We start from the raw sequence: 14,823 nt of genomic DNA, 5'->3' as shown, positions 1-14,823 counted from the left end.
GTATAAGTCTGTAATTATCCTTTTTTTCTGGTGTATTATAAACTCTGAAGTTGTTTGATTCCCCCGTTCCCTATCCCCACCCCCCTCCTTATAATGCAATAAATGTACAGAGAGGAAATCTACTGACTGTTCTTAACATTGGCACTGGCTTTGTTGCAGTTCTGTCATCAGGTGGAAGTAGTGTGTGTTGTGCAGGGTGCATCCATGCATAAACAATATCATTTTCATAAATTAAAACCTCCCCTGCAGAAGGAACATCTGTGCCTTCCCCATTTTTAATAAAAGATGGTGGCATGCTAGTTGCTCATTTCATGACTTAAAATCCTTATGTTTCAGCAATCAGGCATATCCTGTAAGGAATAAAGATTAACTCTGAATGCTTCAGTTGCCTTTACTGGGACAATACCATTAGTTCAGCTGTAATTTCGGAAGCTATTTAAAAAAAAAAAATCAGCCAGTACTATACAGGTACAGTATGTCTCAAATGACTTACCTGCTACATGGCTTTGCACAACTTAACTTATTATAGTTTACATACTGGAAAGGACCAGGATATAACTTCGTAGCAACAAAACTTCAATAACAATGAGTCAATAGACTTCTGGTTTTACAAATAAATATATAATGTTAATCCAGTATGCATTTAAAAAAAAAATGCAGAAGTTGATTTTCTTTAAAATATATATATATATTATTATATTTAGCAGTAGTACCCGCTGCTGTACTAATTCACTTGTATTAACATAGCATTTATTTTCTTTGCCCTTCAGGGTGATGATATCTTAACGTAGCAGACCCAGGCGGACTGTGTATGTTTATGTTCATTTTAAATGTTTAAAAAAAAGTTTCTAGGAAAATTGTGAAAAACACAAAAGAGTCACAATCACATTCTTCATTTGCAATATATTGTATGCTACATGTGTGAATTACACTTACTATACTGTATGTGTGACATTGCACAATGTAGTATATATTACAGACTTCTACTATATATAATATAAACACATATAATAATCTTACATATCTGTTAGTTGTAATTATGATTATTATGTAATTATTTGTTCTGTTAAATAAAAAGTGTATAGTTATGTTCGTCTGACAAAATAGCAATACATGCTATTCACAGAGCAACAGAATATCAAAATTGACAGTAGATAACAACTACCCACACCTAACGATAATGATGATGATGATGATGATGATGATGGTGGTGGTGATGATGATGATGATGATGATGATGATGAGGGTGACTAGGTGTAAAAATGTTCTCTTCCCCCATATATAATTCGGGTTATCTGTCTGTTGCGGCCTGAGTAAGTGAAAATTGTTTTATACAAATCACAGTTACAATCCTATTGTTTTAAAAGGGAATAGCATAAATATCTGTACGTTTCCCCCGTTGTTTCATACTTATTTGAATCCATAATAAGGTTCTGTTATTAACAGTAAAAATGCAACATGAATAAAAAAAAAAAAACATAATTCGTTTAGTTATATTTGTAAAGTGTACATAGTTATCTACTCATTTGTAAAGTTTTTTTTAGTATGGTTAGCTAGTGCTAGAAGAGGACATTGAAAAGAAGAAAAAATCAGATCTTGTTTTAATAATTTTATTCTACAAATAATATACGTTGCACTTTCAAGAACTATCAGAGAAAAACAATAATCCCATAGGAATTACTTACACTAATAAAAAAATCATATTGGATAATAAATGCAACATTTAACCAAATGTCCAATACTATTTCGTTTTAATTGATGTGTGTGCTATAAACCCCAATGTGCAGTACATCATAATATACAAGATTACAAACAAAATTACAGTACAAATGAAATCCAGTTGAACCAGCATTACACTTCAGACAGCACTTATTCTGACTGTATTAACATGCGATAGCTATTATTCTAATCACGGATCAAATGAATTGTAGTGGTTTGAACTACTGCACTAAGTGACAATTGTATATAGCCCACACATAGCAATTTAATTAATTTAGGTTTCATAGAAAACAATTATGATTGAAGCTATATGAAATCATGCATTATTTTTTTATTTTTGGAACACCATTTTCTTATTCATTTTTTTGTTTGTTTCTTTTAAAAATTACAGATTCCTTTGAGAATCTAGAAAGAAAACCAGTGCAAATGTGTTAGTGATAGTCAAGCAGCTTTTGTTTTGAAAATTATGATATGGGGACTTGTGCAATTGGATGAATTAAATGTATGTGACCTAGAAAATAAAATGCATTGTTTTGATCACATTCAATGATAATGGGTTCGCTTAAAAGTAAAGTCTGATAAGAATGTGTGATTCTGTAATTGTACTGGAAAGAAGTGCTAAGGCAACACAACATCTTTCTAAGCACTTTTCCGCTGGTTTAAATTAGTTGCAATTATTTTGTATAAATTAGATATCATTCTACTTTCCCATATGTATAAAATTGATGAAGCTGCATGGTTTAAAATTGGAAATTCACATTATAAAAAGTCATTACAAATTCTGTACAAAATCACAACAAAATAATTCAGCATGGGTAAGATAAGTACTAAAATGTTGGTTGAAAAATATATTTATATATATTTATTTAATTGGCCCACTATTCGTTTAAAAATTGCATAGATCCTAATTATTGCTTATGATTTTGTTTACCCGGATGAGATAAATAACACAATATGAATATAGTGTATATACTCAAAATTTAGAGAGTAGCTCTTGAATAGAAGGGCTTATTAAAAATAATATGTCAGGTGAACAAGAACACTAGATCCCAACTTCTAAAGGCAGTAAAGACCATAGATATAAGAGTATCACTTGAAGCATGGGACATTTGCACTTTGCAGCAATGGTACCCATTGGGCTGCCAGTTTGTAAACAAGACAATTACTGTAAAGCACAGTTAATTACATTAGTTTCCTTCATTTGATCTTTCAACAGTTAATCGTGAAAAATGGCATTAAGTTGGGCACTCATGACTCTTTCGTGGTGTGAATGGCTATCATATGACATGATGCTGTCTATGGGGATTTCACAGCGAGGTGCAGCACTGGAAAACAGTGATCCGTGACCTTGAGCTGCTGCTAAACTAGCTGCAGGATAGTGCATGGTAAAGGCATAATTTTTATCAAACTCCGATGAAGGCTCGTGTTTAAAAGAAAAGTTCCCATTAACACTCAGGGGTGGGCTGAGGGGCCCATCAAAAGTAGGGCTGGTGCAGTCATTGACAGTGCTTTCAAAAAAGGGCTCCAACGCTGCACCATAGGAGTGTGGTTTGACATGAAAGACATGAGAGCTGTCCATGGTACCGTAGGGAGGGCTAGGAAGACCAGGCGACTGATATGGATAAGGATGCAAAGGGAAGGAAGCACTTGCCGCTTGCATATGTGGTGGCATATCCTGGTTCTGCTCTGGAAGAAAAGTTCTGGGGTTCAGCTGAAGGCATCCAGCTACCAGGTTAGTGGTGGGTTGGGTCAAACCTTTGCAGAGGGTCTGCACAAAGGACACCAGGTCGGGACTTTTCCCAGACCTTAAAATCTCAGAAAGAGCCCAGATGTAGTTTTTAGCCAAGCGCAACGTTTCTATCTTGGACAGCTTTTGGGTTTTGGAGTAGCAGGGGACAACCTTGCGTAGGCTATCCAGAGCATCGTTAAGACCATGCATGCGGTTCCTCTCCCTGGCATTAGCCTTCATTCGCCTCATTTTGAAGCGCTCCATTCGCGCTTTAGTCATTTTCTTCTTCTTAGGTCCACGTCTTTTGGGTTTCTGATCATCATCGTCTTCGTCGTCTTCATCGTCATCGTCATCATCATCATCATCTTCATCATCGTCCTCCTCCTCCTCCTCCTCCTCCCCTCCATTGTGATGCTTCAGGGAGTCTTCATCTTCTTCATCTTTCATGAGAGCTTCCAGCTCTTCCTCCTTTTTCTCTACATCGTGCTCATCATGGGAGCTCAAACATTCATCCGCCCAACCTCTTGAGACCTGGGTTTCGGGCATTATCAACCCATTATCTCGATAGGATTTTGTCATTTTCAAGTCTGTATAAAAAAAAAAACAAAAAAAAAACTTGCAACTTTTATCTGTATACCATATGTTAAAAATGCACCACAGATCACATGCGCTATATAAAATAAAAGATGACAAAAAAAACTATTAAGGCACTTAAATACTAAATAATCACTTTATCTTCCAAAGATCTTTGTTTAAATATTGTTTTGCAACTTGATGGTATTATTGCTGAATTTAAGTAGATTAAGGCAATATGATTGACATGATTTAATTCAGCAAATAATACCTACAACCAGAAGTATTTTGACATTTAATTTTAGGATAACATGAATTTATTTTTGTTTCTTTCCCATGATTAATTTGAAAATCTCATGCAAAAATAATTATATATGGAACATGCGCAGGTGTACTCCTCTGAGGGGATCAGATGCAGAATCTATCTTTTATAATAAAGAAGATACCCCATCTGCAGTGCACTAGATAGATTTCATCGCAAGTCTTTTTTCTATACTGATCTGATTCATAAAAGTACACAAAACCTACTTAATATATAAAGGAAACACTTGATATCTCAGTTACTGGATGGTATGATCTAATGTAGTTGGTAAGTAGATGAGCACAGATTTGTAATTCAACAATTGAATTGATTGCTAAGTGCCTGCTGGAGATGTGGCTGTCTCCTCACACTGTAACAGGTAGCATATGTTCTCCCTTTAACACCACTTCTTCACAACCTGATCAAAGTACAGTATTCCTTTATACGTCTACCTTAACGCACACTCTGTAAAATAAATTCCTGCTTATGTTTCACTGTCCAGAAACCCTAGCAACAATATAGGAGACAATGCTGTCATGTTTCACCTACATAAAAACTAATTTAGTAGGAGAACCTCAATCAACTCTAGAGTTTTCCTTATTTAATCAATGTTAGTAGCTCTACTAGCTAATCAATTTCTATCTGAGATCTTAATAGTCTTCTCATAAAAAAGGATATGATACAAATGAATTAAAAATGAACAAAAGGTTAACAGTGGCCAGCAGGTTTAACCTAATCTAATTATTAAAATGTAGTGATTATTTTTTTTTTTTAATTTAAAAAAAAAAATGATTATTTAATAAAAGAATAGATGAATATTATAAAGGGGAGATAGGTCATAAAGTAACATTACCTTTATTCTAGTAAATCCTTTGCAGTTATAGTCTCATAACCCCTCCAGTCATATAGAGTAGAGTTTCTTTGCAGATCTGAGTGTTTTTTTTCTTATTTCTGGGGGGCTGTGATGAGACTCCCGGGTTTTATAGCGGGTCCTGTGACGCTTACAGATAAGGGAGGGAAGGAGGGAGGGTGAGGGGGAGAGGTGCGGAAGCATCTAGCTATCCCTATCGAGGATGCTCTGCGCATGCGCGCTTCACTCCTCTAGCGCCCAAGTTAAAAAAAAATGTGATCAATTCAGGCTCCGCCCCCAACTTTCAGCGGCACGCGCCATATGGTCACCCATAGTCAGTCAAACGACCCGGGTGTCACGTGACTCGCTCCCCCCTTCCCCCCCTCCCCACACACTCCCTCCCCTAGTCTGCCATTTGTATTCAGCGCCGCTCTCCGCTCCATCCCTTTGTGGCCAGAAAAAAAAAAAAAGTGGCCATCTGTCGCCAGTTACAGACTCTGCGAACCTGTTTGTACCCGCAGGATAGGTTAACCCCTTCACGCGCAGGCAGCCTCTCACAGAAAGGAGCCGACAAGCCGCGCATTGTGTACAAAGACACGACAGAAGGGGCGGCAGCAGGAGGCCGGAGGAGACTAGAGGAGGCAGAGGGAGGCCGGAGGAGGCAGAGGGAGGCCGGAGGAGGCTGGAGGAGTCACTCTGCCTCGCACTGAAACCTCTCGGTGCCCCCCCCCCCCCCCCCTAGATCCGCACAGTGTCTCTAATGACAGACACCCCGTCCTGTCCTGCTGCCTGCAGGAGATTCCAGCACTTACACACATTACTTCATTTTATATTGACCTTGTTTGTGCCTCTTTTCTTACCGTCGCCTTTGCTTCTCTCTCTCGCTCTCCCTCCCTCAATGTATGTTTTGTTTTCTTCCATCTCTTTCTCTATCTGTATGTGGATCATCCTCTCTATCTGTCTCTATATCTTACCCTGTCTCTCATCTCTATTCTCTCATGCAAAATAAACAATGCACAACTGTAAAATACATACAAATGATTAGTAATAACATATAGTAACATGGATAGATAGGGCCTGCACCAACAGAACGCTGTGCTCAGTTGGCTCACCATCTGAGGTGCATCTTACATGGTCCAGTCTGATTCATTTGTAATGAATGCTCTTGAGTTTGTTGCATGAATTCTTAGTTTAAAGTTAGTCCTAGATGGTTTGACTTATTGACTGGACATTGTTTTAGGATACTCTCGCCTAATCACATTATACTCCCAGGTAACTAAGGTGCAGAGGTGCCAAGGTGATCCAGTATATATATATATATATATATATATATATATATATATATATATATATATATATATACATACATACATACATGCATACATACATACACACATACACATACTACACACATATGTGGCTATGATGCCGTGACATTTTGCTTTCTTCCAAAGAAACTAATTATCTGTTATTTTATGCTGCCTGTAATTAATCATAAAGCACAAGAGAATAAACAATAAGCCCACCAACCCATTAAATTCCTTGTCATTATGTAAATATTTTTTCCTTTGTATTAGGGGACTGCCTATGCATTTCAAAATAGATAATACAGAATAGAGACTATGAAACAGGGACATGAAAAAGTAACTATAGATAACCCCACATAAAGGTGTCATCATAGGTTTTGGGGATATTGCCCTAATAAATATCTTGAATTATTTGTTATATATTTGTTATATATATATATGTATCAGTACCGTGTTAGCCGAGCTTCAATAATCAAAAAATAAATAGACGATACCGTTCTGTGGCTAAAGAAATGCTTTTATTTGTGCGAGCTTTCGAGATACACTGATCTCTTCTTCCGGCGATGTTACAATGAATGAAGCAAAAGGTATACTTAAAAACAGTGTCTCTTGGAATGTTATCTGTGCTGTTCCTTCCCCCAGTGTGTATGTGTTTTATGGCTAGAGGTGTCAAAAGGTTACTGAAAGCAAGTGAAGAAAGAGTGTGTATGTGTATTAGTGTGAATAAAAATGAATGGAGAGCCCACAGTATATACAGTGCTTTATATATATATATATATATATATATATATATATATATATATATATATATATATATATATATATATATATATGTATATATATATATATATATATATATATATATATATATATATATGTATATATATATAGTTAGTATACCGCTGAGTTACACAGTGGCACCTTCTCAACAGCTTGCATACAGTAGTTACAGGGTTAATTTATTTTGTAAATGGTCTGCACTCTGGAAGCTTTATCAGAGGGACACTTTATCCCCGGATTCAATCAGAAATCATTTGTCTCTTGGCTTCTGGAAGCTTTGGATTTGTATCTAGCCAGTAAAATAGTCCAATTTATTGCCAGATGTAAAATCCTTCTCATTCATTGTTTTAAGTCACTCCACTTAATATTTCCTTGCAGCTACTGTCTTTATTTGAAATGTCATACACATTCCTACCTTTGATAGATTATAATTAATAACACACTTCAATGGTTTGATGAAAATTAAAACCGTGGATCATTTAGTTATTGTTATTATGTTATTATTATTCATGTAATATATATATATATATGAATATATATATATATATCACAAAAGCAATCCACATCACTTGTATTTGATTTAATTTATTTCAGGTATGAAAGGTCTTTTCATACAGTCCCAATTTACTTAATATCGATTTGATACACACTGTTTCAGTTCAAATAGTTTAAGCTGCACTTAAAGTCAAACCTTTTATGGGGATTATGCAACACAATGTGCCTATCCAAGTACATTCAACTGCAAAATGCAATGCCCATTTAGCTATACACTACATACCTTATTTGAAGAAATGTATTTATATATTTATAGGAAGATTAAATAGAACATAATTCTCTGCATATCTGTATGTTTTGACAACACAAAGTAATATATATGTCTCTTTCACTATTGTAATTTTGCTTATACTACGAATTATTGTACTGTAAATAATAATATACTGTTTGTATGAAAAAAAATAACACAATACAGATATAGGCTGTACATTTTGTTTTAGTCTTAGACTCTAGTGAAATATATAGATACAGGTAGCTAATGTCAGAGAACTGCTCCTACTAGACATTTTCGCAGACTGACAGATGGGCAAAGCAGGTTTGTTGAATTGTGTGTGTACTTTTGGGAGAGACAGGAGTGATAGTGGGGAACTGGAGAAATGAATCATAGCAACACCAGGTCTAGGTCAAAGGCTCATAGAACCTTCTGGTTTCTAAGCTACATATATATGTTAACTTGTTCACAGCCAGATAGGGTAAATATGGTAGATCTGCTCTGAGCTGGTGCAAATGTGTATGTGTATGTTTAGGTTGTCTGGCAATAGTTTAACAATATTAATATCAAGTAATTTTTTAAAGTTCTGTATTATTGTATTGGACTGCGCTGAAATATTATCAGATATTTTCCTTTGAAAGAGTTTTAAAAAGACAACATACGCTTCTCCAGATGTCCCTTTAAATATAGGGTCAATTAGCTAGACCTGGGGTGGCCAACTCCAGTCCTCAAAAGCCACCAACAGGTCAGGTTTTAAGGATATTCCTGCTTCAGCACAGGTGGCTCAGTCAAAATGACTGACTGACAGACTGAGCCACCTGTGCTGAAGCAGGGATATCCCTAATACCCTGCCTTTAGATTGCCCTTGAGGACTGGAGTTAGCCACCCGAGCTAGACAATTAGTTTGAGTCTTCCTCTTTTTAATGCACCATTTAATTTCTAGTACCATTAGTTCTCCCGTGTATTACTTTTTATATCAGGTTCTGCTCTTCCATAGGTATAACAATATATGATATCAGTAATTTCTCAACATTTTATGTAACTTTGTGTGGTTGTGTGTCTGATCTGTACAGCATAACAGAGAAGTGTCTTTGTTAGTAATATTTCGGTGTCCCATATATGTGTGTTGTGTCTGTTCTACAACCTCTGCAGAAAAGCCTAGCACTATTTATTGGATTTATGCTTATCCTTTCTAGCCCACAGCCTGTACCCCCCTTGAGTCGCAATCACTCCCTACTCTCAACCCTCTCCAACAGGACTGTTGTCCTGAGAGAGGCACGCGAACTGCACACGCTCTCAACAAAAGCCTCTTTTATGGCTGGATGAGCAAACCCCAGGAGGCATGCAGGCTGTGGCCTTAAGCCCAACCGACCCAGCAGATCTCAATCCTTTATAACCCAATAACCCCCCTCCAAATCCCAACTGACTACTGGAGGCAACCTGCCATTTATTTATCCCCCGAGTCTAACTGATTATGGAAGCCCTAGTCATTTATTCATCCATACCAAAGTATTCCAGGCTAACATGAGAGTACAGCCATCTATCCTCCACTAATCCTGAACGATGTCTACATCATCTAACAATAGGAGCAGACCCAATTAACGGTAATCCAAATTAACCCTTTATATAACATAGATGCCCCAATGGATTAGTGTAAAATTTGAAGGTATACAAATAAACAAATATATATTTTAATCCCAGCCTCATTAACCCTTCCAAATGATCATTACTAATGTCAAAAAACACATATGAATGCTAATTTAAATTAACCCATTTTTTTAATAAATATACTTCCATAAAAAGGAGAAATTAAAATATAGCCATATTTTAAACCAAGACTGCCTTCAATAGCACTGTCAAGTTATGTCACTTATACAGTATCTTGGAAACCCAGTCTACAGCAAGGCATTTCATCTTACATTGTATTGAAAGTCAGTCTGTATAGAAAGGCATTTCATCTTGCATTGCCTTGCATTGACCTTTCCTTTTAGCAGACTAGAACCATCCTTCCTAATGAACTCTTATCCCCTGTATATTTATACCTTTTAAGAGTGGAATTCCTATTGACTTTCCATAAATTGTTGCTCTACATTAACACAGTAAAGCCGAAAAGATCTTTAATGATCACATCCCTATATGGTTTCTATGAACTGCTTAATACTGATATATTACTCAAATTTCATTTCCGTTTCACCTTAGTGCAGTTGATACCTCGCTTTAATATAGGTCAGGACATATGACTTTATTATATTTTATTGAAGCTAAATTATGCATAATATAAATGTGACACATATGCATTATTCCATCAAAATCGCTCTGCTTTGTAAATCCGTATATATTGCAATTAAAGCCACCCTATAAATAAACAGGCTTGCCCGTTATTAAAATATACAGGGCAAACACAGTCCATGTAAATCTCCAGGGCATGCGGCATTATCTTAATTAAATTAATTGATTCAGATTGCACCTGCGAGAGCGAAAAAAATAGATTTCACCCCCAAATCGCTTAAAGCTATTATGCTGAGATTATTCTTTGGTAAATGATTTACTTTTACAGCTATGTCTGTTTTACTGTCACACTGTCCCACTTGGTTGTATATTTTGTTAAATCAAATGAACATAAACATAAAATTGGTAAATAGCAGCAGTCAGGACATAGAGGAATATAGAGGATGGGTGTTTTGAAATTAAGCTTGTTTTAAAGATATATAGCCTCTATCTATCTATCTATCTATCTATCTATCTATCTATCTATCTATCTATCTATCTATCTATCTATCTATCTATCTATCTATCTATCTATCTATCTATCTATCTATCTATCTATCTACAGTATCTATCTAATGTGTGTGTTCCTTTGTAAGAGTCTTTAATTGCACAAGTTCAAGAGTTTTGTTTTTCTGCTTTTATTCTCCCTAGTGATATATTTATGAAACACGAAGTACTACAGTAGGTTATCTTTTTGGTCAGATACACTCCTTCACTTACAGTATTCTTCAGTTCTTCTTTGGCCTTTTCAGATTTAGACCATGCCACATTTTGTTTCAGGCTGTTCACATCTACATTATACTGTTTAATAAGCAGGGAGGGAAATGAACTAGACTGGGGGGAGCGGAAGGGGGGGGGCTGTAATTCGTTCCTCACTATAATGTACAGTAACTACATAGGCTTCAAGGACCTATATTCTAGCTTTGTCTTGCTTTCATTTTTCTTGGCCATTTCCCCACTTTTAGTGTAGTTTCTGATGACCTGTTTTTCTGCTCCTCTCTCTCTCTCTCTGTGATGTACTGTAGTTGTACATCTCAGTTTTTAGTTCGCACTGAATGCACATAGTGTTTACTTAGTGATCGTGCTTAACATCTGTTCCCAACACAACCTAAGAGACAGATTTACAGGGTTCAACGTGGAACCAATAGCTAGGTAACAGTGAAGTAGTTATTTCCTTGAAGCGTGTGATATCTAGACTAAAGCACTGTCAATTTAAATTCTGCCTCAGTCTAAAAATACATTTATAACCTCTATAAAGTTTCCCGGACTTTTTTTTTTGTTAAGTTTCAGAAATTCTCCGTTTTAAGGGATAAGGTCAAGAACACGTGTTATTGTAATCATATTTTGTTTTTCACTTGCTCGATCTTTGAAAGTAATAAATATAATAGTGGTTTAAAATAAAAAATAAAAATGACAATAAAGTGCATAGGGACTATTAGAAGAGAGAAGGTATGGGAAATATAAGAGCGCACAGAAGGCGTTTAAAATTCAGTACCACTGACAGCTCTTTGCCCTGCTTGAGTTGGATGGATTTATTTGCTGAGTAACATCACTTGCAATACCTCTCTAGAGGATTGCATGTATTCCCTGTTCTTATATTATGAACAATTGTATACAAAATAAGCAGGTTACTATGTATTATAATAATAACATATGTAATATAATAATAACAACATTTTGATGATGATTTTTTAAACACACAAGTAGTATTTTGTAGTGTATATTAATTCTCCACATATATTATTTCATACTTTTAAGTCTAATTGCATTCCAACTGTAATAATATGAGTGAAATTGAACAGTAATCTAGTTTCACATGTTGCTTATTGTTGACAATATGTTCACATTAAAATGCATAACTTTTTGGTACCAATATCCATAATTTTAAGGATGTCACGTTCGTGTCAAAGTCGTGTAAAATAAATGGCTAAATTCTGACCTTACATCTGGGAGAAATGGCATTACTGGATAGGATAATACTTTATTATTGTATAGTTTTTGGTATAAACTTTCAGAATGATGTATTTTTATACATTATACATGTACCTTTGTCCTGATTTTGAAAGATATTGCTTATAACAGACAACCCCCCTGTTGCTAACCTGGTACTTAAAAGCGCATTTGTTTTGCTCTTTAACAAATGCATTTACATTTGAATCAAATATTGATAATTTGACCTTTCAATCCCTTTAACTAATCAAAAGGGAACAAATTCCAAGCATGGACCCAGTGCTCTGCCTGGTGGATTTTTCCGCTTGAACAGATACTGAGATTAAATGAATAAAACTTCCTCTTTCATTGCACTTGTACGCGTCCTAATTGCTTATGCAAAATGCAGATTTGTATTAATTAGTTACTCCACTGATTAATTCCTTGCCTTTTTCACTTAATACACCATGCTGTACAGATGATTTTGGCATGGAAAATCACACAGCTCGGCTCACGATTTAATACGTTTAACATTATTACAAAACATCTCCATCCAAATCTACCTTTTCGGCGAACATAAAAGCCACCTGCTGCCTGCACCTGCACCTGCCTGTTGTGTAGACTATTTTTCATTTCTGATTAGATCTACAGTATTTGCAAGGGTTGAGTAGAATAGTAGAATATATATAGAATATAGAATATATATATATATATATATATATATATATATATATATATATATATATATATATATATATATATATATATATATTACATTTAAGAATGCAAAATGTACGTGCCTCATAATAAGTGGGGTTAAAAAAGCCATCATAGAGTGTACTAACCTTATCCGTATCTAGGTATCAAGAATTTAATTCCAGACATTGTGGTAATTTGAGCTTGTTAAAGTAACTAAGTAACAGGTTTTTTTTTAAATGAAGTGTTAACCATTGCAGACCTATTATAGACTTTTTTTTTAAGAGCACGTTCGGTTGTTACAATGGCAAGTACAGTAATTCTAGGGGAGGAAAAGAGAGACTTAATTCAAGACAATTTAAATACTTCCTCTTCCCATAGCTTCATTGCTAGCCAGGTAGATTGTGGAGTTTTAATCTGCAGTGTATTTGGAAGAGTATAATGCTTTACATTATATATGTGCAAATAGATTTTCCATCTTTCCCCGGGAATTTGTCATGTATAGATTTATCCAACCGACTATGTTTATTCAGTGAAATTGTATTAAAGTTAATTCCGATTTACAACAAAACTGGGGTTGATTTTGTAATAATGTATTGACTTTAAAGTTTACTAGACAACAAAAGGGGTTTGGAAGATAGAAATTCATTTAAAAAAAATTAATTTGCGTTTGTTTGCTGAAATAAAAAAATAAATATAATTTTAAATACATAAACTTTTAATTGATTTTGGCATACTTTAAATCCCGATACATGCAAAAACATTACACTCAGTTCTATATTTAAGCATACTTTAAGAATAAGCACCCAACGTTGGGATTGTATTGGTCATTTTGATACATTTATATTTATTTTCAAATAACTGTTTAAAATGAACAACCATTTCAATCAGCAGTTTCACAGCTTCACAGTTCTTTCAAGTTAAGATCTATTTCTTTTACATTAATATTGGAAGGATTGTCATTTACTTTGTCGTATGCTTAATATTTCGTATTGTGGAGCAACACTTGATGTCTTGAAATCAGTGCATCTGAAGTGAATACATGGAAATGATTTACTCTTGGACTCTTGCACTTCATAATAACACAGCGACTCTTTGTGGCGGCAGATGTAATAGAACATCTTAATATATGTAACTTTTATGATTGCAAGTAAACTTGGATATGAAAACATTGTTCAAAGGCAACATTTTATACAAAGGGATACATATAATTTTGTAATGTTGCAAAACGTGTTTGAATTTTATTGGAGTGCAAACTTCATTCAAATCAAAACATTTTAGATGTATTAATTAGTTTTCAACTGGACATTTACTAGAAAGAAATGAACACTATTTTTCATAGATAGTAAAGCTTAATAGAATATTGCAGATCAGACAATAAGACTAGAGAAAATATACATAAAACATAATTATTATAAGTTAACTGTATATAGGAAATAAGTACAATCAAGATGATGTTTTGTTTAGAAATCATTGTTCACATTTTATCCAAAAGAAGTAAAAGTATGAATGTACTGCAAACACTCAAATTAATCTTTGGTGCTACAATAATAATTTTCAGATTTGAGATGTGTTTACTCTGTATGTAACAAAAAAATAAAGAAATACAAATGTTTTATTTTATTTGTACAGAATCCTTATATAACATTTTTGGCAACTTCCTAATATTGATTTTTTTTAGATTCTTTTTATAAAAATATCAACAAGGCACATTGTCTTACCGAATAGACTCTAAAACTGACCACACTTTGCCCTGGTATACAGTAGAAATAAAGTCATAGGTATTTTTAAGAATACATTACACATATATGCTCTAAAAAAAAAAAAAAAAAGCAGAACTTCATTACCTTAGTGGCTAACAGCCTGACCACCCTCTCTGGGGGCAACTACCTTCTTAATCTCCCC

At 34.7% G+C, this 14,823-nt stretch overlaps 1 protein-coding gene across 1 annotated transcript; it reads right to left on the bottom strand.

Moving 5' to 3' along the window:
- Positions 1–1,594: 1,594 nt before the first annotated feature.
- NEUROD1 (neuronal differentiation 1) lies at positions 1,595–5,329 on the bottom strand. The gene is made up of 2 exons (XM_075608907.1): positions 5,176–5,329; positions 1,595–4,035 (listed from the first exon to the last, which is right to left on the bottom strand). The coding sequence occupies exon 2, from the start codon at positions 4,025–4,027 to the stop codon at positions 2,936–2,938; it is 1,092 nt and encodes a 363-aa protein (XP_075465022.1). The 5' UTR covers positions 4,028–4,035; positions 5,176–5,329; the 3' UTR covers positions 1,595–2,935.
- Between the last annotated feature and the right edge of the window lie 9,494 nt (positions 5,330–14,823).

The sequence above is a fragment of the Ascaphus truei genome, chromosome 7, assembly GCF_040206685.1.
Source record: "Ascaphus truei isolate aAscTru1 chromosome 7, aAscTru1.hap1, whole genome shotgun sequence".
Lineage (NCBI taxonomy): Eukaryota > Metazoa > Chordata > Amphibia > Anura > Ascaphidae > Ascaphus > Ascaphus truei.
The sequence above is the reverse complement of the archived record's forward strand: the minus strand, read 5'-3'. Positions and strand labels throughout refer to the sequence as shown.